Source organism: Orcinus orca, chromosome 20 (assembly GCF_937001465.1).
Source record: "Orcinus orca chromosome 20, mOrcOrc1.1, whole genome shotgun sequence".
Taxonomy (NCBI): domain Eukaryota; kingdom Metazoa; phylum Chordata; class Mammalia; order Artiodactyla; family Delphinidae; genus Orcinus; species Orcinus orca.
The window spans coordinates 50,957,772-50,982,952 of record NC_064578.1 but is presented as its reverse complement, the minus strand read 5'-3'; the positions used below and the strand labels follow the sequence as shown (position 1 = coordinate 50,982,952).

Sequence of the window (25,181 nt, the reverse complement as noted above, 5' to 3'; positions counted from 1 at the left end):
GGTTAAGAATCTGCCTGCCAATGCAGGGGACACGGGTTCGAGCCCTGGTCCGGGAAGATCCCACATGCCGTGGAGCAACTAAGCCCGTGCGCCACTAGTGAGCCTGCGCTCTAGACCCCGCAAGCCACAACTACTGAAGACCGCATGCCTAGAGCCCATGCTCTGCAACAAGAGAAGCCACTGCAATGAGAAGCCCGCACACCGCAACGAAGATTAGCCCCCGCTCGCCGCAACTAGAGAAAGCCCACGCACAGCAATGAAGACCCAACGCAGCCAAAAATAAATAAATAAAAAAAAAAAAAAAAAAAAGAACAACAACACCTGTAGTTTGAAAGATTCTGAGTTAATCCAAGTGGAGGGCTCAGAGCAGTACCTGGCTCTTGGCTGGCACGCGGGAAACGTCTAGCGTTGTTACTGTCATTATTACTGTCCATGTTGTTGTTAATAACAGCCCAGTGAGGTGGGCACTGCTCCCTCCTTGCCTCCCAGACCGGGGAAAGGGGTCACCCTGCTGCGGAGTGGAGGGCAGTGCCTGGCAGGATGGGGCTCCGGCTCAGCCCCCAACCAAGGACCAGGCAGTTCTGAGTTCCTAACGGCTAAATGGCCATAACCAAACCCGCCTCCTAGGACAGTCGTGACATTCACTGACGTCACATACAGGAGGTACTGAGAACCTGACCAGGGACGTTATGGGTATTAAAAGAGGACGGCATGGGTAAGAATAATGCGTATTGTTATTGTAATGTAATGTAAATAACATGTAAATGTAATAACCCGAACATAAGGTTTGTTTGTTGGGTTCTGGATTTAGTCATTTATATTACGCCAGATAAAGTATTTGGAGTGTTACTGTGGTTGTTGCGAGGATTAAATGAAAATTACTGTAAAGGGCCTGGTATATGATAGGTATTCGGTAACTGATAGTTATGTTGATGAAGAGGGAGGAGGGGGGAGCGGGAGGGAGAGAGAAGAGGGGGGGAGGAGGAAAAAGGAGGGGGAGGGATGGGGAGCGAAGTGGGGAGGGGAGAGGCCACAGGAGAGGAAGAAGAGGGAGGGACGGCAGGCACTGAGTAATGGCCCGTCGCACAGTAGGTGCTCGATAGAAGTCCACTGTGTTCCCCGCTCGGGGCTTTGCTCATCACCCCAGCCTTCCTCTTCCAGGTGGAGACTGAGATCCACAACAGTCGATCCCCTTCCCCCAGGTCACATACTCCACCCGTGGCTGGGCCGGGACAGGACCCCCACCCCCCACCCCCGCCCTGCCCACTGTGAACTCCACAGCCAGCCTCTGCCTCTGTACCACCTCTGTAGCAGCTGCCCTCCAAGGCCAGGGACTGAGGACCACACCTCCTTCTCTGAGGGGCCTGAGGGCACAGCTGGGGGTCCAGCAACTCCGGCCTCACCTCCACCCCACACTGCTTCTCAGTGACTGCCCCCTGACCCCCTCCCGGCAAAGTGCCTAAGGGGACAGTGTGACCCTTTCTCCCCTCCCCCACTGGCTGCCACCACAGGCCCCGAGCCCCCGGGCCACTTACCCCAGGACCTTCATAGAAGGCACTTTGGGCCTCCCCGGGATTATCCAGGAGGTCATCACTGTCAAGCTGCAACAAGACCCGCCCCCACCCAAGGTCAAAGGTCAGCTGGGCAGTGGGCCGGCCCACCTCTAGAACAAAAACCAATTTAGGGTTACATGGGACAAAAAGACAAAGACGAGGTGGGGGGGCTGAGGGGGAGATTCGAGGGGTACAGGAAACTCCGCCTCCAGAAAAGATGCCCCAAAGAAAGGGGCTTGGCTGCAAGATTAAAATGCGAGGCAACCCCAGCACTGAGTCCGAGCCTCTCCCGGCACGCCTGCCTTGAACTCTAGAATCCTGCCTCCGTGGCTTTGCTCAAGCGTCTTTGGTAACACATCTGGCAGGGCCTGTCACCTTTGTCACGTCCTCCCGACAACTGTCAGTCCCTTCCTACTAAGTCGCTCCTTCCACCGCCCAGCCCAAGCACCCGGCACGCCCTGCCACCCGGGCACCTAATGTGCGTGCTGTTCCCGTGTCTAGGAGCACAGGGACCTGTCTCGTTCCCGCAGACATGGGCAATGCCTAGAACAGGCCCCAAGCGCCCAATGAATGTCTGTCCACAGCCAAGCCTCCCCAGTGTCTCTGTCCAGCTGATCTTCTTCCAGAACCCCAGCCTGGTATATCCAATAGCCGCCCTTGGACTTCTACAATCCACCTCGAACCCCCAGTCTCAGAGAACGGTACCACCACCCACTCAGCTGCTCAGGTCAAGTCCAAGAGGCATTCTGGATGCTCTTTCTTCCTCACCATCTAATCCACCAGCAAGTCTAGTGATTCTGCCTCCCAGACAGATCCCAGAGCCAGCGCCTGGCACCTGCTCCTGTGCCTGCCCTGGGGCCCAGGCCACCAACCTCCACTCCACACTCGCCTCCGCTCCACAAATTATGTGATACATCCCCTCTCAAGGAGCAGAGCTCCGTTCCCTCCCTGTGAGTGTGGGCGGGCTTAGTGACTCGCTTCTAGTAAATGCAGTATGACGGAAGTGACAGTGTGTGACTTTGGAGACTAGGTCATAAAAGGCACTGAGCTTCCTCCTGGCTCTCTCCCTTGGGTCACTTGCTCTGGGGGAACCAGCTGCCATGCTGTGAGGACACTCAAGCAATCCTATGGGGACGCCCACATGGTGAGGAGCTGAGGTCTCCAGCCAACAGCCACGGCAGTGAGTCATTGTGGAAGCACATCCTCCAGCCCCAGACAAGCCCTCAGATGACAGCGGCTCCAGGCAACATCCTGACTGCTACTCAGGGTAGACACTGAGCTAGACACCCAGCTAAGCCACTCCCCAGTTCCTGACCCTCAGAAACTGAGAGCTCTAACAAATGTTGTTTTAAGTCACTAAGGGATGGGATAACTTGTTATGCAGCTGTAGGTGACTGATACAGCTCCTCATGGCTCAACAGACATCCACTCTCCCCCACTTTGTTCCATTCTCTGGAGTGCAAACAGAATGTGGCATTCTCCTGCTTAATAACCCATCAGAACTGCCTGTCACGTTCAGAATAAAGTCTGAACTCCTCAATCAAGGTCCTCCAAGCCCTTCATGACCTGGTGACTTCTGTCCACTCCAGTCTTACCACCTTCTAGTTTCCCCTTCATTCCGGCCCCACAGGCCTTCTTTCTCAAACTTTCCAAGCTTCCTACCTGTCCTTCCCCTGCCCAGAGTGCCATGGGCACCTCCCTTTGATCCCTCAGGTTCACACCAGCTAGAGAAGCCCCTGCTTCTGCCTCCCATTCATTTTCTTTTAAACCTCTTTTGTTGTGCAAGTGACATTATTATTCCTTATGCTGCTCTGCATGGTGCTTCCCACCATCACCTTTATTAGCTCTCTGGCTGCTTTGTTTACCAAGGAGATGTGTATGGAGTGAGGGCAGGGATTTGCCAGCTCTTTCGCTCTCTGCCATAACCCTGGGGCCTGGCTCATGGAAGGCAAGGGGCAGATGTCTACTGAATCGGGGGGAGCGTCTCTCAGCTCCCAATTCCACAGGCCCCTGCCCTGGGGATGCTTCCCCCTGCCCCAGCACTCACCTTCTCAGATCCATGTAAGAAGTCATTGAGGGCCTGAGGGTCACTGAAAGAGAGGAGAGGAGAGACATTTGAGGAGATGAGGGACAGGGGAGGGGAGGGAGAGGGTGGGGGAGGGCGGGGTGGGGTGGGGAGCCCATTACTCACCAAATCACGTCTAGTAAGCATCTCCCATCCTCATCATCCATCGCCACTGGACGGGGCGGGGCGGGAAGAGGGCAAGGGAGACAAGTTAGATGTCGGCAGCGTGCCAGGACCCTCCCTGCAAGGACCATTCCCTGGGGCCAAGACCCCTGGAGGGGTCAGGGTTTCTGTCCCCTTAAGTCTAGGGGCATGGGTAGGGGTGGGGCAGGTGCCCTCTGTACCAGAACCTCCTGATCAGAGACAGACAGCTGCCTCTTCCTCCTCCCTCTCTCTCCCCAGCATCTGATGACGATGGTGATGACATCAACCCAGACTGAGTCCTGATCACATGCAGGCCCTGTGCTAAGTGCTTCACACACATGTAACTCATTTAATCCCCACAGTATCCCTCGAGGTGAGTCCTGCCACCCCCGCTCTGCAGATGAGTAAAAGGAAGAGCTGAGACCATGGTTCTCTGCCTCCCAGCTAGCAGGTGGCAGAGCCAGGCCTGAACCCAGAAGTCTGGCCCCAAGCCTGTGCTCCTGTCCTACACGTGACTGGGTGAAGGAGGGAGGGAGGGGAGGCGGCATGAAGGGGCCCGGGTTCTGGGTCCCCCTGGAAGACACATGCAGCGTGGTTCTCAAGGAAGGGAAGAGAGAGGGAGAGGGACCAGGAGGGTGGGCGCTCTGAGGCAGAGGAACCGCCGGAGCCGGGCTGAGCCTGTCGGAATGATGAGGACGGCTAACATTTGTCTCCTGCTTACCAAACGCCAGGCACTGTCCCAAGCGTTTCACAAATGTTAGCTTGTTCAGCCCCCATGGGAAAGGGATGCCGTGTGCCCCATTTTACAAGTGAGAAAACAAGTTCTCTGTGTTTGCCCATCCACCCCTGCGCCAACCACCACTGCTCCGGACATCCCACCAAGCTTCCACGCACCCATCTTTCCAAACTTCCACCCAACCACCCATCTTCCTCGTCTTCCAAACACACAAACGGACCCGTCCTTCCACCCACTCCTCCTGTTTACTTTTTTGGGCCACACTGAGAGGCTTGCGGGATCTCAGTTCTCCAGTCAGGGACTGAACCCGGGCCCGGGCAGGGAAAGCACTGAGTCCTAACCCCTGGACCGCCAGGGAAGTCCCCATCCGCCTATCCTTCCATCAGCCCACACGTCCTTCCCTCCCAACCGCGCAGACAGAACACGAGAAATCACACACAATCCCAGTCCAGGGCTGTGGAGTTCTTAGCCTCTCTTTTACTTCTTGGTAGGGGGAGGGGGATGGTGAGGACATGGTGACTGTCGTGCACCGCCCCCCTCTTCCCCGCCAAACACACACAAAATCTTACTTGTGCTCTCAGCTGGGTCACAACCCCTAACCCCCAATAGCATTCTCTGAACTTCCTGATCGCCACTACAGCCCCTATTACCCTCGACGGCTCTGTGACACAAGGAATCTCAGGGAGGGACCCCACATGGTTAGTTCAGGGTCTTCTCTGAACAGTACCTTGGAGAGTCTGATGAAAGCAAAAGACCCTCTTGCCAGAAACATGCATGTGGGCCAGAAACGTTACACGTTCTTTCCCAGGGGGAAGTGTGTCATGGGACACACACATACATATGCACACACGTACACACTTCATGGGCCCTGGGTTAACAAGCCCAGTCTAGAACAGACACACACGGCCCCGGAGCCTCACACACCAATCACCCTCGCCTCTAGAGCCGGCCCCGGGGACTGCCCCAGAGAGGCCCTTCCAAGGCTCTTGCTGCGTCAGTGCAGCAAGATAACACACTGTCTCCGGCTTCATATCTCCGCCCACACGCACTGTCTTCCCAGGTCACCAGCTCTGTGGCCTACGAGCCCCTGCCCTTCCCAACCAGCCTAAGGTGGGCAAGGCCTGGCTAGGGAATGACAAGGCAGGATCTGCAGAGAATCTGGAGAAGACGGAAAGCGGGGAGGGAGATCCTGGCTGCAGATGGCATGGAGGTTGGGGGAATGGCCCGAATGACCCAGGGGGCCCAGGCTGGAGAGGGCGGGGCTGAAGGATGTGGCTGAGCCAGGCTCTTCCAAGAAGGAACGTCCCTTCCGGGGAGGTGGACGGGGGACCACGGCCCCTCCGGGAATGAGCGGGATGCTTGGCTGGTTACCTGCGCTACAAACGAATCATGAAGGGAAGGAGGGGGTGTCCACTCCAGGTCTACGCAGGGCCCCCAGCTGGGGACGTGGGGAGCGTCCTTTCGGGGGCCAGCTGTGGAGAGAGAATGAGAGAGAGGCTGTGAGTGGGACAGTCAGTGAAAAGGAGAAGGATGTAGCCAGAGAGACGAGAGGTCAAATACAAGTTTAGAACTACAGGAAACAACACTGTACATTATCACATATATATAAGCAGACACACCGCACTATATCTACATATACTGTGTGTGTGTGTGTGTGTGTGTGTGTATAGACACACACACACACACACACACATCATGCAATAGTATATAACATTATATGGTATAATCCTTCAGCACTTCAATCTAGCAAAATACAGTCAGGTCTTGTCATCTGAGGTGCTTATGTCCCATAAGGTCACTGTGAATTTGGGATTATGGCCACTGAGTTGCCGCCCCTGGGGAAAGACGGGGTTAGCTTCCTGCCAGCCTCTGGTCCCATTCTCATCAACCCATCAATATATCCCCTTGGTTTATGTGTGTTTCTGTTTAAAGACACCTTGTTTGGGACTTCCCTGGTGGCGCAGTGGTTAAGAATCCGCCTGCCAATGCAGGGGACACGGGTTCGAGCCCTGGTCCGGGAAGATCCCATATGCCGTGGAGCAACAGAGCCCGTGTGCTACAACTACTGAGCCCATGCGCCTAGAGCCCGTGCTCCGCAACAGGAGAAGCCACCACAGTGAGAAGCCCGCACACCGCAATGAGAGTAGCCCCTACTCGCCGCAAACAGAGAAATCCCACGCACAGCAACGGAGACCCAACTCAGCCATAAATAATAAATAAATAAATAAATTTATTTTAGAAATAATAAAAACAATAAAGACACCTTATTTAATATAAATCGTTGATTCGCTCACACTGAGCTCAAGGCCAACAGCGCTATAACTCATGCCTGAGGGCAGGCCATCTCACACGCGCGATTTCTCCAGAGCACATCGCAGCCTTCCTGTGCTTACGAACACTGGGCGGCCCTTCAGCCCTACACGGGAGGTGCCGTCTTTAAGAGCAAAACCACCAACAAAAAGCACAAAAGTGCAAAACAACAGGGCACTAAAGAGGATGCTTGTTTATAGCTCTCGCGCTGAACAGAGAGGCAGAGGGTCGCTGCGTTCGACCTCAGCTGGGAGCACGCGCATCGGGAGACTCAAATAGACTCACAGCTCTGCACACGTCTGCACGTGACCAGGAAAGCGCCGTGAGTATTGACTCGGGGGTTATCAATGTTAGCAAATCGGCGGATTCACAAATATGGAATCCACGAATAACAAGGATTGACCTGATGACAATAATGGTGGTGGCTGTGATGATGATGATGGTGGCTGTGATGATGATGGTGGTGGTGGCTGCTGGTTTTAAGTACTCTGCACGTATTAGCCTGTTCACCATCTTTGAATCCCTATGAAGCAGGTGCTTTTCGCAGCCCCATTCCACAGATGAGGAAGGCGAGGCTCAGAACAGTGAGCCATATGCCCTAGATCCCTCCAGTGGTCAGTGGTCAGGCTGGGGTCTGAGCCAAGGTAGGCTGACTCCAGAGTCCCCACCCTTAACCACTATCCCACAGACGGTCCTCTCATCATATTGGGTTTTTTTGGGTTTTTTTTTTTTTTTTTTTTTTTTTGCGGTACACGGGCCTCTTACTGTTGTGGCCTCTCCCGTTGCGGAGCACAGGCTCCGGACGCGCAGGCTCAGCGGCCATGGCTCAGGGGCCCAGCTGCTCCGCGGCACGTGGGATCCTCCCGGACCGGGGCACGAACCCGCGTCCCCTGCATCGGCAGGCGGACTCTCAACCACTGCGCCGCCAGGGAAGCCCCATATTGTTTCTCTTTTAAATGTGAAGCCAACATGGCCACAGCGTCAAGATAAGACGAAGCTGGGTGACAGCCTTTGTTAGCATTTTGTGAATGCCTGGGATAGCTCAGATCCAAAAAAGCGATAAAGCGAGAGCAGATGGAAGAGAGAGGAGGAACGGGAGCTGCTGCTCCTTTTTATGGAGAGCCCCAGGCCCCAGAAAGATCTAGAAGCATCTGTCACAAGACCCTGCAACACGGGATCCTGGCCCATCTAGATTCCAGGTGCGCTGCCCTGGACCAGGCGGCTTTGTGAGAGCCGCCAGCTGCATGTGGGTTCTCCCCTCCTTCCTGCCCCACGCTCTGGGTGTGGCCCAAGTTCTGTAAACGTCGGACCAGAAGTAGAGCCAGGAGGTGGGTGTCTCCTGAACAGGGCTCTCCAAACAGGATCTGCGGGTGAATGTCCAGTGGGAGGCTCCAGCCTGTGAGAATCTGTTATCCATGTGTTTTCATTCAGACGGTCACAGCAGACCAATGGATGAGGGGGACTTTCCGGGGAGAGGGCAAGGCTCTGCATGGTGATGGGGTGTCCGTTACATGGGGGTTTAAAAATTCACAGCTCAGATTTGTGTATGTCAACACATGTCAATTCAACGCATGTTAATTTTACCTTTAAAAAACTGTACAAAATAAATAATCAGCATAGAGTTGTAGTGGGGGAGGAGAGCTAACAGACATGGCAAATGTTGGTAACTGTGAGAGCTGGATGATGGCTACCTGGGGGCTTCAGTACACCATTCTAGTTAATTTACGTCTTCTTGAAAGTTTCCATAATAAAAAGAAAACCATTTGTCGATGATCAGCACGTTCGGGGTTCCTCTGAGATGGGTCCCCCGTTCAGGTGCCAGGGTTGGCATCTATGTCGCTATCAGGTTGATGCCAAGAGGCCCAGCATGGGGTGACAGTCTGGGGTTGGAGTCAGCAGTTCAAATCCCCACTTCCCCACACATGGGCTGAAGTCGGGCACGTGACCTCACCACTCTAGGCTTCAGTGTCCTCATCTGTAAAATGGGCACAATCATAGTCCTTATTTTCGCGTACGGCAGTGGAGAGGCTCTTAGGCCTTTAATCCTCAGGTGCAGTAGAGTATTTCGTAAGCGACAGATCCTGTTACACAATCATTTTAGCTGCCGTGTGAACCTTACCTAGCGTGGCAACTCCCAAAGCTTTCTGGCCACAGCACAGTCAGGTTGGACAAAAGTCCCCAGGCCCCAGCTTTTCCACCTGGTGCCTTTTGCCACATTTGGCCCTTGAGCACATTTTGAAGGGTTTACACCCAAGGCAATAGAAATACAAGCAAAAATAAACAAATGGGACCTAATCAAACTTATACGCTTTTGCACAGTAAAGGAAACCATAAACAAAAGGAAAAGACAACCTATAGCCTGGGAGAAGATACTTGCAAATGATATGACTGACAAGGGCTTAATTTCCAAAATATACAAACAGCTCGTACAACTCAATAACAACAAAACAAACAACCCAATCAAAAAGTGGGCAGAACACCTAAATAGTCATTTCTCCAAAGAAGACATACAAATGGCCAACAGGCACATGAAAAGATGCTCAACATTGCTCATTATTAGAGAAATGCAAATCAAAACTACAGTGAGGTATCACCTCACACCAGTCAGAATGGCCATCGTTAAAAAGTCTACAAATAATAAATGCTGGAGACGGTGTAGAGAAAATGGAACCTTCCTGCACTGTTGGTGGGAATGGAAATTGGTGCAGCCACTATGGAGAACAGTACGGAGGCTCCTTAAAACACTAAGAATGGAGTTACCATATGGAAGGGTTTACATATCATTTGATTATGCACGTGGTCCGACTTAAACTGCCAGGTACCAGGTCTCCTTGGGTCCTTCCAAACCCCTGTTGTTACCCTATTTGTTAGGTGAGATAAACGAGGCTAAACAGAGTGTTGAATGGGAGACCATGGGCCGCACACAACCAGTGATACGTGCCCCCTGCCCACTCATGCACAGGGCTACCCGGGATCCTGCAGCTCTCAACCTGGCAGACAGAGGGAGCCTTGAAAGACACAAATGAACCCACTAAGAGTGGAAAGACAGAATTTGAATGCTGTCTGGATACTTGATGATACTAAGAAATTGTGATTAAGATTCTAGGTATAACAATGGCATCGTGGTTTTGTTTTTCTGCTTTTTTTCCTTTAGAGTCCTTACCTTTTAGAAACACATCCTAAAATACGTAGGGGTGAAATGATAAAATGTCTGTGATTTACTGCAAAATAATCCAGTTCTGGGAGTTCAGGGGCATACTGACCTGCGCTGTCCAAAACGGAAGCCACTAGCCATGTGTGACTACGCGCATTTAAGTTCAAGCTAATGAAATGAAATTAGGGCAGATGACTTGAGTAGTTATTTGTCCAAAGAAGATATACAAATGGCCATAAGCACAGGAAAAGATGATCAACACCACCAATCATTAGGGAAATGCAATCAAAACCACAGATGCTGCCTCACCCCCATTAGAATGGCTACTATCAAAAAACCAAAAATTAACAAGTCTTGCCGAGGACCTGGAGAAACTGGAACCCTGGTGCTCTGTTAGTGGGAACGTAAAATGTTGCAGCTGCTGTGAAAAACACTTTGGCGGTTCCTCAAAAAATTAAAAATAGAATTAGCATATGACCCAGCAAGTCCACTTCTGGATATATACACAAAAGAATTGAAAGCAGGGTCTTGAAGACATATGTATACACCCACGTTCACAGCAACACTATTCACGAGAGCCAAAAGGTAGAAACAACCCAAGTGTCCATCAACAGATGAACGGGGAAGCCAAACGTGGTGTCTATTTACAATGGAGTATCATTCAGGGAGGAAATTCTGATACAGGCAACGGCATGGATGACCTTAAGCTAGGTGAAGTGAGTCAGTGACAAAAAGACAAAGATACCATCTGATTCCACTTATGACAGAGAGACAGGAAGTAGAATGGCAGTTGCCAGGGACTGGGGGCAGGGGAGGAGAAACCGGGAGTTATTGTTTAGTGGGTGCAGACTTTCAGTTCTGCAAGATGCTACAAGTTCTGGAGAAGGATGGGGGTGAAGGTTGCACAACTATGCAAACGCACTTCATGTCGCTGAATCGCACACTTCGAAATGGCTGAGATGGTAAGTTTTGTTATGTATATTTTACTGCAATAAACAAATGGGAAAAGAAGGGAACAGTGAGGAATATGAAAGTTTTAAATGAAAAAGATTTACCTTAAAAGTGTAAAGGAAATTAAACATTTAGTTCGCGGTCACGGTGGCGGCATTTCGTGGGCTTGACAGCCACACGTGGCTGGTGGCTACCACACAGGACACCGCAGATCTAGAACATTCCCATGGTGGCAGAAAGCTCTCTTGGACAGCGCTGGTCTGTCAGAGTGGCGGAAAACTGAAAATTGGCAAAGAGTTGGTTGATGGGGTCCATGTTTTACTTATTCTACTTTGTGCACATCTGCGGTTTTCCAAAATGAAAATGTTTTACTTTGAAAATACTTGAACATCAAAAAATCATACGTCTCTCTGAGTTTTTATTGTCTGTCTCCCCCACCAAAATGTCAACCCCCCCAAGGACAGGGATTTTTGTCTGTTTTGTTCCCTGTGGGACACCCAGAGCCTGCACAGAGCATGGCACATGGTAGGGTGTCACTAAATATTTGTGGGGTGAACAAATGAATTTGCACAGGGGGTTAAACAAACCCAATCATTCGTTCGAAGAGCAGCCTGGTGAGAAAGGCATTTACTGATCTCCCGCTCTGTGGCCAGCATGGGGGAGAGCTGAGGATACCGTAATGAACAAAAGCAGACCCAGTCCTTGACCTTGGGGAAGATCATGACTAGTGGTTCTCAACCAGGGGTGACATTAGACGTCCCTCTCCTTCCTCGACACACACATACTCAAAAAGCTTTTGAAAAAGTGACCAGGGGAGGCGGGGGACACACAATGAGCATGCGAAGCTGCAACCCCAAATTACGCACAGGGGAGTGGACGTCTTGCGTTCCTTCAGAGCAGAAGCTTTAAAAGCCATCGCATGGTTCTGCCCAAGTCCTGGCATGACATGGATACACGGACAGAGCCACAGCCAATGCACGAAGCTCGGACACATGAGCGAGAGAGGAGCCTTTGCTGTTGTCAGCCACTGAGATCCAGGGCTCACTCATTACTGCAAATCACTCAGCCGAAGCTGACTGCTACATCTTGGAAGAGCCCACCCTGCCCCAGTGCTTCCTTGGTATCAGGCCCTGGGCTAACCCCACATCTATGGATTCCTCCCAGTCCCCGGGGAGGCAGGAGGAACATTTCCCACAGCGCAGGAAACTGAGGCTCCCAGGGGTCAGGACACTTGCCCCAAACCACACTGTGAGGCCAGAATTTGAACTCAGACCCTGTGATTCTGAAGAACCTCATTCTCCACCACTGGGCTATAAAAAGCAGGAAAAGCTGGGCTTGCGAAACCACAACCAGCTCAAGAGAACAGCCATGATGCAACAATGACAAAGTGTCCTTCCAGAAAATCGTGTGAATTCCTCCGGCACTTGGAATGCCATTGGAGTTTTGCGTTGTCATCAGGAGTTGTGCAGAAGCCAGGCTGCTGAGCAGGATACAGAATTAAAAGTCCCCGCGAAGCTCCAGAAACAGGCTAATTTTAATTTAGATTTAATTTAATGCTAGTAACCCTCGGGTTATTTGCAAGTCATAAAAATGAAAGTCGACGGAACTCTACCATTTGCTGATGGGAAGTGATAGGCGGAGAAGAGGATGTGGCAAAGCCTAGCTGTTGCTTTTCCAAACACCGTTTCCCCACCCCTCCTCGCCCTGCTCACAGAAGCCTGGTGCTGCTCGGGGTAACCCCTGCCAATTCCAAGATGTAAACAAACGCTGTTCTGAGTCAGTCAGTCTTTTTCAAACTATGGGTCATGCCTTTGAGGGTTGTGAAATCAAATTAGCAGGTTGCGACAAGGAATTTTTTTTTTTTAGTTAAAGAGTATAGGGTCAAATGGAATGGGATAGAATAGAAAATACTAAAAAGCATCACACAGGGTAAGCAAAAGGACCAGTTTGTGATACTGGTTTCAATTATGTGTGTCTCTGTGTGTACATACTTCCTACTGTGGGTTGTGGCCAAAATAGCTTTAAAATAATTGGACGAGGCCGGGGCACTGCTATCCCGTTTATCAGCCATTCACTTTCCCAGGCTTCCTAGCAGCTAGGCTAGCCAGAGTTTTGCAAATAAGGAAAAGCCAAAGTGTACAGAGTTGGGTTCTGCTCAATGAATCTTCTGGGGAAGACAGAATTTGGGGAAGTTTTTCTTCCAGAATATAAAGACAGAGCTTCTCTAGGGAGAAAGTCTTTTGCTTCTTGCTTCCAGCTTTGAATACAGTTGAGAAGACTGGAGCTGTGGCAGCTATTTTGCAATCATGAGGCAATAAATCTGAGGCTGATAAGCCTACCTACGGAGGATAACTGATGAGAGGAGAGAAAAAGACTAGGTTCTGAACAACTCCTCATGGGTTGCCTGCCTCCAGACTTCTTAATCTTTACAGTTTAAGCCACTGTTAGGTTTTCCGTTATTTGCAGTCAAACACAACCTGACACAAACGAGTTGGCATTTCTAGACATCTTTGCAGCCCATCACAAGGACTCTCAAAGCCTTCCGTGGGTCAAGGACTGTACTCTGTGAATCCGCTGATTGAGAAGAGAGGCCCAGCAAAATGAGAGAGGGCTGATGGTAAGGGGATCTGAAAAAAAGTCCACTGGGGCCAAAAACTCTTCTTCTCCCTAGTCCCATGTTTAGAGCTCCTCCTATTTATTATCCAACCCTTGAACTTGGGCTGGCCTTTTGACTTGCCTTGGCCAACGGAATGTGGTGGAAGTGATGGTGTGCGTTTCTGAGCCTACTCTTTGCCCAGCTGCCATGTGACAAAGTCCAGGCTAGCCTTTTGGAGGACAAGAGACACATGCCCATCACCTCTATCATCCCAGCTCACAGCCAGCCAAACCCTAGAAGCAGAGCCGCCTAGCTGACCTACAGCTGTACACACCCAGGTAAGAGAGAAGTAGCCAGAGGTACCCAAGGCCAAATTCCAACCATTAGAATCACCGTTTTGTTTTAATCCACTGTGGCGCATTGTGTTTTCCAAAGATGGCTGAAATAATGTCTCCAACCTCCCATGATCTACCAAAGTGCGATCTTGCCAGTCCTCTTGAATTGAGGAAACTTTGTGCCTACTTCAACCAGGACAGTGCAACAGAAGTGCCACTATGTGACTTCTGAAGCTAGGTCGTAAGAGTCAATTCAGTTTCTGCCATGTCCACCAGGACATTTACCCTGGAAGCCCTAAGCCACCTTAATAGAATTCTGACCGCTCTGAGGCCACCACGCTATGGGGAAGCCTAAGCTAGACACATGGACAGACCATGAGTAGACGCTCTGGTTGATGGTCTTATCTTCAAGTCATCCCAGCCCAGGTGCCATTCATGGCATATGAACAAGCCCTCAGCCCCCAGCCTGCGAGTCTTCCCAGCCAAGACTGCAGACATCATGGAGCAGAGACCCACTATGTCAAATTCCATGTCAAATTCTTGGCCCATAAAACCTGTGAGCATAATACAATTGTTCCATTAAGCTGCTACATTTTGGGGTAATTTGTTAAACAGCAACAGTAACCAGAACAGCCTCTAAAGTTGGCGGTTATTTGTTATGTGGCAGCAGCTAGCTGATACAGCCCTCTCTAGAGACTAAGTACCAACTTTGACCTCACACCTCTGACTCACCCAACTCTTTCTTTTTTTTTTTTAAATTAATTCATTTATTTTTGGCTGCATTGGGTCTTCATTGCTGCATGCAGGCTTTCTCTAGTTGCAGCGACGGGGCTATTCTTCGTTGTGGTGCACGTGCTTCTCACTGAGGTGGCTTCTCTTGTTACGGGGCACGGGCTCTAGGTGCACGGGCTTCAGTAGTTGTGGCACGCGGGCTCAGTAGTTGTGGCTCACGGGCTGTAGAGCGCAGGCTCATTAGTTGTGGTGCACGGGTTTAGCTGCTCCGCAGCATGTGGGATCTTCCCAGACCAGGGATTGAACCCATGTTCCCTGCATTGGCAGGTGGATTCTTAACCACTGTGCCACCAGGGAAGTCCCTCACCCAAGTCTTACCCATTCCACCTCCCAAATCTCTCCACTTTATCTCCTCCTCTCCATGACCACTATTCCTGCCCAGATCCAGGCCTCCCCATCTCTCTTTTCATCTATCCATCCAGCCAGACTTTTGGGGAGAGAGAAAGAAAGAGCTATTTGGAGAGCAATTAAAATCGACACCACCTTTATGTTCAGTGACCTTTAGAGTTCTAAAATCCCTGAATTAGTTTAACAACATAAAAGCGTGCCCTGTAAAACCTGGATTGCTCATAAAGCAACTGGTGTCTAGCTCCTAAAAGCCTTGTTTACACAGGTAGTCACACACTAGAAATGTTTGGTATGTTCTCTCTCTTCCCTTTTCGCCATTCACCGCTCTCCTAAATGCAGCTGTAAAGCCACAGTCTTGCCGAGAAAATCAGGGATCCAAAAAGGTTTTTGAATTTTTTCTTAATACGAGTGTATAAAAAACAGGGGGAAATTCTGAGGAGTGAATCAGGTAACGGGGTGGGGTGAAGGGAACAAGAGCAGGGATTACACTGACCGGACACAGGGCTGCCCAGGGCATCAAGCGAAAGAGACCACTTCAAGTTCAGGAAAAAATGGAGTTAGGGGTAGTGAAGGGGGAAGAAAAGTCCCTACAACATTCCACACATGCTTTAGAACACTTGTTCCTAAACGTGGGCAGGCAGAATCACCTGGAAGGCTTTTAAAATAAAGAATGAAAAGAATGGATTTCAGAATCAGCAGGTTGGGGGCAGGGGCGGCGGTGGGGAGGGGCTGCTGAAAATGTGCATTTCTCACAAGTTCCCAGGTGATGCTGATGCTGCTGGTCCGAGGACCACTGCTCTAGAAGCTTTTGTCTCTTTAGTTTTCCTTCTGGGGCTCTTGCTCTTGTACAGAACACAAGCCACCAGTTCCTAGCCAGTGTCCAGGCCCCTGACAATGTGGCCTCACGGGGTCCTCTCCGAGGCTCAGGAGGGTCCAACATCCAGTCTCAGTCTGATATCCTTTTAAACAGAACTTGGATTTGGTTCCATTCAGCAATGTACCCTCCTAAGAGGATGACTCACAGTGAGTATAGGCCTTTTGCCCCTTTGCCAGAAACTTCCTTTCTCAGCCTCCTTTGCAGCCAAGTATAGACACGGGTAAGATTTTTACATTTGGATAAAAAAGACAGAGTCTTACATTGGGAAGAATTATTTGCCCCTACTCTTTCCTGCTTGAGAGAATGATGTGAAGCATGGTGACAATGGCCAGTGCTACAGCAGCCGTTTTGCACTCCTGAGGGGGAAGGCCCAGTGGATCAGAGACAGACCCAGCGTCCTGGCAACACTGAGTTGCCAAATATCCCTGGCATGGCCTTCAACTAGATGTTTTGTTCCAGAAGAGAACTAAAAGCCTGAATTAACTAAGGTTAAACATATACCTACTCTATGACCCAGAAATTCCACTCCAAGGTATTGACTTAACGGATGTGAGAAGTATGTCTACAGAAACATTTGTACAGAAATTTTCATAGCAGCATTATTCACAAAAGCCCCAAATCGGACACAGCACAGTGTCCATCGACTGGTAGATGGAGAAACAAACTATGTTATATCCACGCACTTGAATACAGCTTAATAATGAAAGGGAATAAACTACTGATACAGGCAAGGTCATGGATGAATCTCAAATCCACCATGCTGAGGAAAGGAAGCCAGACACAGAAGACCATTCACTGTGCGATCCCCTTGAAGTAAAGTTCTAGTGAAACTGATGGGGAAAAAAATCGGAGGTGTGATTGCCTTAAGGGGGCAGCAGGAGGGGGAGAGGGCTAAGTACTGACTAGGAAGGTCCACGAGGAAATCTGTGATGGTGGAAATGGTCTGTAGCTAAATCTGGGTGATGGTTACATGGGTAATATTTGCCAAAATTCATCAAGCAGAGCACTTAAGGTTTGTGCCTTTTATTATACTTAATTTGTATCCCGGTGAAGCACAGCTTAAAAAAACAAAAAACAAAGAAACCCTACACAACCAACTCTTGTGATTCATGGCAGTTATGTTCTACAAAGTTGCCACAAACACTGAATTAGAGAATAAGGAACTATTGCTCCTGGGGGAAATACAGCTTCTCATGAGCCTCTGGTCCCAACATTTTCATCAACCGATCAATACATAACCTTGTTTTTAACGTGTGCTTCTGTTTAAAGACACCTGATTTAATATATACGGCGGATTCATTCGCAGCGAACCCATAACCGACGGCGCCGTAACTCACACCTGAACGAAGCTCATCTGAGACACATCACAGCCTTCTGGAGCTGAGGAACACTAGCCAACACTTCAGCACAATGTTTGGCGGGCATTTTAAACAGTTAAATCAGCAACAAAAAGCCCCCAAATGTGAAAAACGCGGCACTAAACAGACCAAGAAAAAGCCACTTGGCTACAGTGTAAGAGCTGAAACAAGAAGACAGAGATCGCCCTGGTCGATCTCAGCTGGGAACAGGCACGCAGGACGACTCAAATTTTTCACCTGCTCTGCACATGTCTGTAAATGACTGGGAAAGCACCCGGTGTGCTGATCTGGGGGTTACAAAGAAATTTTAGCAGGTAGATGAATTCACAAATACGGCATGTGGGAACGAGAATCAACTGTGCAGGGAAATACTGGTCAAGATTATAGCACCTTTATTTACCCTTTACCTGGAGATTTCACTCATGGGCCTGATCCTACAGGTACAACCTGACATATCCAAAATTATACATTTAGGAGGTTTTTAGGGCAAGGTGTGTGTCTACCAGCGAGATATTGGAAGTAATCCACTGGCCATCAGTGGAAAACAGGTTCACTAAACTGGGTCCATCTAAATGGGAATACTATGCAGCTGTAAAAAAAGAATGAAGGATGCAAATGGCCAACAAGCCCATGGAGAGATGCTCAACACCATTAGCCACCAGGGAAATGCAAATCGAAACCACAAGTGGAGACTGCTTCACCCACTAGGATGGCTACAATCAAAAAGACAGACAGGCGGAGATCACCTTCCTCCCCACAGATACACCAGAAATACATCTACGCGTGGAACAACTCCTACGGAGCACCTACTGAACGCTGGCAGAAGACCTCAGACCTCCCAAAAGGCAAGGAACCCCCCACGTACCTGGTTAGGGCAAAAGAAAAAACTAAACAGAGCCAAAAGGATAGGGACGGGTCCTGCACCAGCGGGAGAGAGCTGTGAAGGAGGAAAAGTGTCCACACACTAGGAAGCCCCTTCGCGGGTGGAGACTTCGGGAGGCGGAGTGGGGGAGCTTGGGAGCCGCGGAGGAGAGCACAGCAACAGGGGTGCGGAGGGCAAAGCGGACAGATTCCAGCGCAGAGGATCGGGCCGACCGGCACTCACCAGCCGAGAGGCTTTTCTGCTCGCCCGCTGGGGCGGGCGGGACTGGGAGCTGAGGCTCCGGCTTTTGTCGGAGCGCCGGGAGAGGACTGGGGTTGGCGGCGTGAACACAGCCTGCAGGGCGTTAGTGCACCGCGGCTAGCCGGGAGAGAGTCCGGGGAAAAGTCTGGACCTGCCGAAGAGGCAAGAGACTTTTACGTCCCTCTTTGTTTCCTGGTGCACGAGGAGAGGGGATTAAGAACGCTGCTTGAGAGAGCTCCAGGGACGGGCGCGAGCCGCGGCTAAAAGTGCGGAGCCCAGAGACACACATGAGACGCTAAGGCCGCTGCTGCCGCCACCAGGAGGCCTGTGTGCGAACACAGGTCACTAGCCACACGCCCTTCCGGGGAGCCTGTGCAGCCCGCCACTGCCAGGGTCCCGGGATCCAGGGACAACTCGCCCGGGAGATCGCACGGCGCGCCTCAGGCTGCAACGTCACGCCGGCCTCTGCCGCTGCAGGCCCGCCCCACACTCCGTGACCCTCCCTACCCCCCGGCCTGAGTGAGCCAGACCCTCCGAATCAGCGGCTCCTTTAACCCCGTCCTGTCTGAGCAAAGAACAGACGCCCTCCGGCGACCTACACGCACAGGCGGGGCCAAATCCAAAGCTGAGCCCCTGGGAGCTGTGAGAACAAAGAAGAGAAAGGGAAATCTCTCCCAGCAGCCTCAGAAGCAGCGGATTAAAGCTCCACAATCAACTTGATATACCCTGCATCTGTGGAATACCTGAATAGTCAACGAATCATCCCAAATTAAGGAGCCCTGTGGATGAAAGGCTCTTGGTGCTGCAGCCAGGAGTCAGTGCTGTGCCTCTGAGGTGGGAGAGCCAACTTCAGGACACTGGTCCACAAGAGGCCTCCCAGCTGCACATAATATCAAACAGCAAAAATCTCCGAGAGATCTCCATCTCAACGCCAGCACCCAGCTTCACTCAACGACCAGCAAGCTACAGTGCTGGACATCCTATGCCAAACAACTAGCAAGACAGGAACACAACCCCACCCATTAGCAGAGAGGCTGCCCAAAATCATAATAAGTCTACAGACACCCCAAAACACACCACCAGACGTGGACCTGCCCACCAGAAAGATAAGATCCAGCCTCATCCACCAGAACACAGGCACTAGTACCCTCCACCAGGAAGCCGACACAACCCACTGAACCAACCTTAGCCACTGGGGACAGACACAAAAAACAACAGGAACTACGAACCTTCAGCCTGCAAAAAAGGAGACCACAAACACAGTAAGATAAGCAAAATGAAAAGACAGAAAAACACACAGCAGATGAAGGAGCAAGATAAAAACCCACCAGACCTAACAAATGAAGAGGAAATAGGCAGTCTACCGGAAAAAGAATTCAGAATAATGATAGTAAGGTTGATCCGAAATCTTGGAGATAGAATGGACAATAGAATGGACAAAATGCAAGAATCAGTTAACAAGGACCTAGAAGAACTAAAGATGAAACAGGCAACGATGAACAACACAATAAATGAAATTAAAAGTACTCTAGATGGGATCAATAGCAGAATAACTGAGGCAGAAGAACGGATAAGTGACCTGGAAGATAAAATAGTGGAAATAACTACTGCAGAGCAGAATAAAGAATGAAAAGAACTGAGGACAGTCTCAGAGACCTCTGGGACAACATTAAACGCACCAACATTCGAATTATAGGGGTTCCAGAAGAAGAGAAAAAGAAAGGGACTGAGAAAATATTTGAAGAGATTATAGTTGAAAACTTCCCTAATATGGGAAAGGAAATAGTTAATCAAGTCCAGGAAGCACAGAGAGTCCCATACAGGATAAACCCAAGGAGAAATACGCCAAGACACATATTAATCAAACTGTCAAAAATTAAATACAAAGAAAACATATTAAAAGCAGCAAGGGAAAAACGACAAATAACACACAAGGGAATCCCCATAAGGTTAACAGCTGATCTTTCAGCAGAAACTCTCCAAGCCAGAAGGGAGTGGCAGGACATATTGAAAGTGTTGAAGGAGAAAAACCTGCAACCAAGATTACTCTACCCAGCAAGGATCTCATTCAGATTTGATGGAGAAATTAAAACCTTTACAGACAAGCAAAAGCTGAGAGAGTTCAGCACCACCAAACCAGCTCTACAACAACTGCTAAAGGAACTTCTCTAGGCAAGAAACACAAAAGAAGGAAAAGACCTACAATAACAAACCCCAAACAATTAAGAAAATGGGAATGGGAACACACATATCGATAATTACCTTAAATGTAAATGGACTAAATGCTCCCACCAAAAGACACAGATTGGCTGAATGGATACAAAAACAAGACCCATATATTTTCTGTCTACAAGAGACCCACTTCAGACCTAGAGACACATACAGACTGAAAGTAAGGGGATGGAAAAAGGTATTTCATGCAAATGGAAACCAAAAGAAAGCTGGAGTAGCAATTCTCATATAAGTTATATATATATATATATATATATATATGTAGTTTGCTTGAGTGCAGTGTTTTTTGTTTTCTGTACTGAATTCATTAGCATGGGTCGGTATAAAATTTAGCATAGGTCAATATGTAATTTGTAAACTAATAAGGTCTTAAAAGTGAGGAATTAAGTCTTTTAAATTTAATTATTTATTGCAAAGAGCAGAATAGCATACATAAACAGGTGCCTAAGGAAAACTTGTATTCTAATATGGAACTCTCATGAACACCTTTTTTTTTTTTCTTCTAACGGTATGATAGTAGGCCATTTGATTATTTTTATGGCTTTAACTTTACAACAATGAAATATTCGTAAATTTTAAAAAGTATTTTTCTTTATTTGATGCGGGTGGGATACTGGAGAAATGAAAGGTCAAACATCTATTGAGGAATCCATACTTGTCTATATATTGTGTACTTTTATTTCAAGAACTGATTTAAAATTCCTAAAAGGATGCTATAATAAGTTATTATGCCATTTTACAGACTGAATTAAGTGAATTTCAGGGAGGTATGAAACTTGCCTAAGGCTATCCAGCTACCAAGCGGTAGAAGTGAGAATTAAATCCAGGTATACCTATTAAAAAAAAAAAAAAAAAAAAAAAAGAAGGCGAGGGCAGCACCAGGGTATGGGGTTGTTAGTTTTATAGGGGTGAGTAATTTCATACGCTGATGAGTGGGAGGAGTATTCCAGCTATTTTGGGGAAGGGGTGGGGATTTCTAGGAATTGAGCCACCGCCCACTTTTTGACCTTTATGGTCATCCTTGGAACTGTCGTGGCACCTGTGGGTGTGTCACTTAGCTTGCTGATGTGTTACAATGAGTGTATACTGAGGCTCAAGGTCTAGTGGAAGTAGACTCGTCCGCCATCTTGGACCTATTTTGTTCTAATCAGTTTATGTTGTGTCCTCGGGCTATGTAATTCTTTTAAAGGTTGTGCCCTGCCCCCTTTCCTCCTGTTTCATATTGAATATATAATATTTACCAGAAAAAAAAAAAAAAAAAAAAAGACAGACAATAATGAGTGCTGGTGAGGATGTGTAGAAAGCAGAACCCTCAGACACCGCTGGTGGGAATGGAAAATGGCGGGGCCTCAGTGCAAAGTAGTCTGCAAAACGCCCCAAACACTTAAACACCGTTACCACGAGACCCAGCAATTTCACTCCTACACAGATACCCAAGAGAAATGAATACATGCATTCACACAAAAACTTGTACCCAAATGTCCATAGCGGCATTATTCACAATAGCCAAAAGGCTGAAATAACTCAGATGTCCACCAATGGGTGCACGGATGCACAAAACGTGGTCTCTCGGTATGGTGGGATATTACTCGGACATCAAAAGGAACGAGGTACTGATATACCACAGTACAACACGGATGATCCTTGAAAGCATCATGCTGAGTGGAAGAAGCCAGACACAAAGGACCATATATTGCATGATCCCATTTTATGAACTGTCCAGAATAGACAAATCCACAGAGACAGAAAGATTAGGGGTTGCCAGAGGCTGTGGAGAGAGAGGAATTTGAAGTGGCTGTTCTTGGGCACAAAATTTTTTTTTTTGGGGGGGGGTGATAAAAATGTTCTGAAACTAGATAGTGGTGACGGTTGCACATTATATAATCTTGAATATATAACCTGTGAATATTCTAGAAAGTGCTGAATTGTATACTTTAGATGGGTGAATTTCATGGTATGTGAATTATATGTTAATAAAGACGTTATTTTTATTTTTTTGCGGTACGCGGGCCTCTCACTGTTGTGGCCTCTCCCGTTGCGGACCACAGGCTCCGGACGCGCAGGCTCAACGGTCATGCATGGCTCACGGGCCCAGCCGCTCTGCGGCATGTGGGATCCTCCTGGACCAGGGCACGAACCCGTGTCCCCTGCATCGGCAGGCAGACTCTCAACCACTGCGCCACCAGGGAAGCCCCAAAGACGTTATTTTTAAAAAAGGAACAAGGATGTTCTCCATATACTGACAGAGAAAGTTCTCCACGACTATTGTTCTGTGCGGAAAGTAAAATGCAGAACAGTGTGTATAAAACGTCACCATCCGCTTAAAGACAGTGGGGAGGAGATACAAGAATATATATTCTAGTAAATCAACTATACATCCACTTAAAAAAAAAAAAAAGACTATATATCCTAAATGCCTTTCTAGGTCTAAAGAACTTCCAGAAGGATCTCTACAGCACTAAACTCACTTATGAACTAGGAGGGGGACCCAGCAGATGGGACAAAGATGGGACGGAGACACTCCACTGCAAATTTTTCAAAAATAGTTTTTGGTTTTTCAGCCAATGTCCTAACCATTCCAAAAAGCAAAAGTTTTTTTTTAATTTGGTTTTTTTTTTTTGGCCATGCCCCGAGGCTTGCGGGATCTTTGTTCCCTGACCAGGGATTGAACACGGGCCACAGCAGTGAAGGCTCCAAGTCCTAACCACTGGACCACCAGGGAATTCCCCAAAAAGTACATTTTAAAAAATGTGTTAAAAAAAAATAAGAGGACAGTTTCGCCATCACTCATCAGCGTGAACTGTTACTTGCAGCCAAATGCACACAAACTGAAAAGCTATTCAGTGGTAAAAGGAAGCACTGGGATTTGAACCCAGACTTCGGGACACCAAATCCTTGGACTGCCTTCCAGGACACCCCACTGCCTCATTTCCAGTGTCCAGGAAAATGCTGCGAAACTGGGCATCTGCTGGCACGACCTCCCTTCCCTCTACCCTTCCCCGGTGGAAATTCTTTTCTTCCTGAACTTGTCAGGAGCCTTCCCTAATCATGGCCCGATTTCTCTCACATGATGCTTGAGGCAGAACCACTGGGGAGTCCTGAGAAGTGGGAGCCTGAGGTCTACCCCACGAGGGCCAGGGAGTTGGGTGGACAGGTCCTGAGCCAGCCATGGGTTTGTGGTCCTGGTTTCAAGATGCCACACTTCATCCTGTTTCTTAACAAATGCCCCCCACCCTCCTCCAGGGCTTACTTACAAGCAGCATCGTCCGTCTAACCCTATCTGTGCTCACCCCTGGAGGGCTGCAGCGGAGTCGCTAACCGGCCTCTGGCTTCCTCTCGGGTCCCTTCTAAACTCAGCTCCCCACTCGGGCCAAAGAGATCCATTTGATTTGAGGTCATGTCCTTCCCAGGACTCTCCACTGCCCCACTCACTGCTGGGGAGACAGCGGCAAGGACGACAGACATCCCTACTCTCCTGGTGACGTTCTAGGACAGGAGTCAGACCACGAACAAAGACATGGTGCCGAGAGGAGGAAAGCAAGGAGGCGGGAGAAAGGTGCTGTGGGGAGGGGGCGGGGAGGGCTGCAGGTGCATTTTTAGCGAAAGTGGTTGGGGCGGCCTCACAGAGAAAGGGGAGTCTGAGCTGATGTGCAGGAGGTAAGGGAAGGAGCGATTCAGACACCCAGGGAAGGGTGGTCCAGGAAGAAGGAACAGCAGATGCAAAGGTCCTGTGGCAGAAACACGCTGGGGATGCTTGAGCGACAGCAAGGAGGTGAAGCGGGGTTGAGGAGACGATGAGGGTCAGCCACAGAGGGCCTGGTGGGCCGTGGTGAGGACTCGGGCTTTTATTCTGGGTGAGTCTGGGGACGTGACCTGACTTGGGTTTTCACAGGATCCCTCCGGCTGCTGAGTGGAGAACAAATTGCAGGAGGTGAGGATGGGAGCAGGGAGCCCAGAGAGGAGGCAATGGTGGCAGGGGAAGAGGCGAAAAGTGGTTGGAGTCTGGATTTGATGGCAAAGCAACAGGGTCTGCACACGGACTGACCAGGAGGTGTAGCGGAAAGAGCAGAGTCAAGGGCCCGCTGGAATCTGAGCCGGACAGCAGGGCAGAGCAGCTAAAAGTGGGCGGCCAGGCAGGATGTGAAGTGCACACGCGCCCTTACGCCAGCTCTCTTGGTTGATCAAGCAGCTGTCCAGCTAAGGCCATTTCTCGCTAAGGTATTCTGATGGTCCCAAAGCTACTAATTATCTTATTAGGAGAGGGGTTGGCCTCCCGCCCAGGACCATGCAGGGAGGGCTGCTGCTCAGAGCCTCAGAGACAGAGAAAAATAGCTGAGATATGCAAGGCCTTCAAATCTTCCTCACCCAGCAGCTCTTTGTGTGTCTTGTTTCAGAACCTGGCCTTTCCCCAAAGTCTAAACTGAGATTGGCGGTTTACATCTGACTTTGAATCCTTAAACCATCTGGGGGTATACGGTGTAAGGTAGGGATCCCATTTCACCTCTTTCCAAATGAATGACTAGTTTTTGGTCCCCAGCTTGGTTTATCAAGTCTCTCCCTTCCCCATCAACGTGGCCACTGGCCACTCTGGCCTCAGACCAGATGTC

General features: G+C 49.4%; 1 protein-coding gene across 10 annotated transcripts in view; it reads right to left on the bottom strand.

Annotated features, from left to right (window-relative positions):
* BICRA (BRD4 interacting chromatin remodeling complex associated protein) overlaps nt 1-25,181 on the bottom strand; it is an 83,298-nt gene that overhangs the window by 18,420 nt on the left and 39,697 nt on the right. For 8 of the 10 annotated variants that reach the window (XM_049703652.1, XM_004271109.3, XM_033430613.2 and 5 more), the window contains 4 exons: nt 5,870-5,970; nt 3,745-3,790; nt 3,601-3,643; nt 1,536-1,601 (listed from right to left, as the gene is read on the bottom strand). In XM_049703652.1, coding sequence (XP_049559609.1) covers nt 1,536-1,601; nt 3,601-3,643; nt 3,745-3,785 — 150 coding nt within the window. In that variant the 5' untranslated portion in view covers nt 3,786-3,790; nt 5,870-5,970. Of the gene's footprint in view, nt 1-1,535; nt 1,602-3,600; nt 3,644-3,744; nt 3,791-5,869; nt 5,971-11,017; nt 12,913-25,181 lie in introns of those variants that run through there. The other 2 variants (XM_033430611.2, XM_033430612.2) reach the window with 2 other exon arrangements.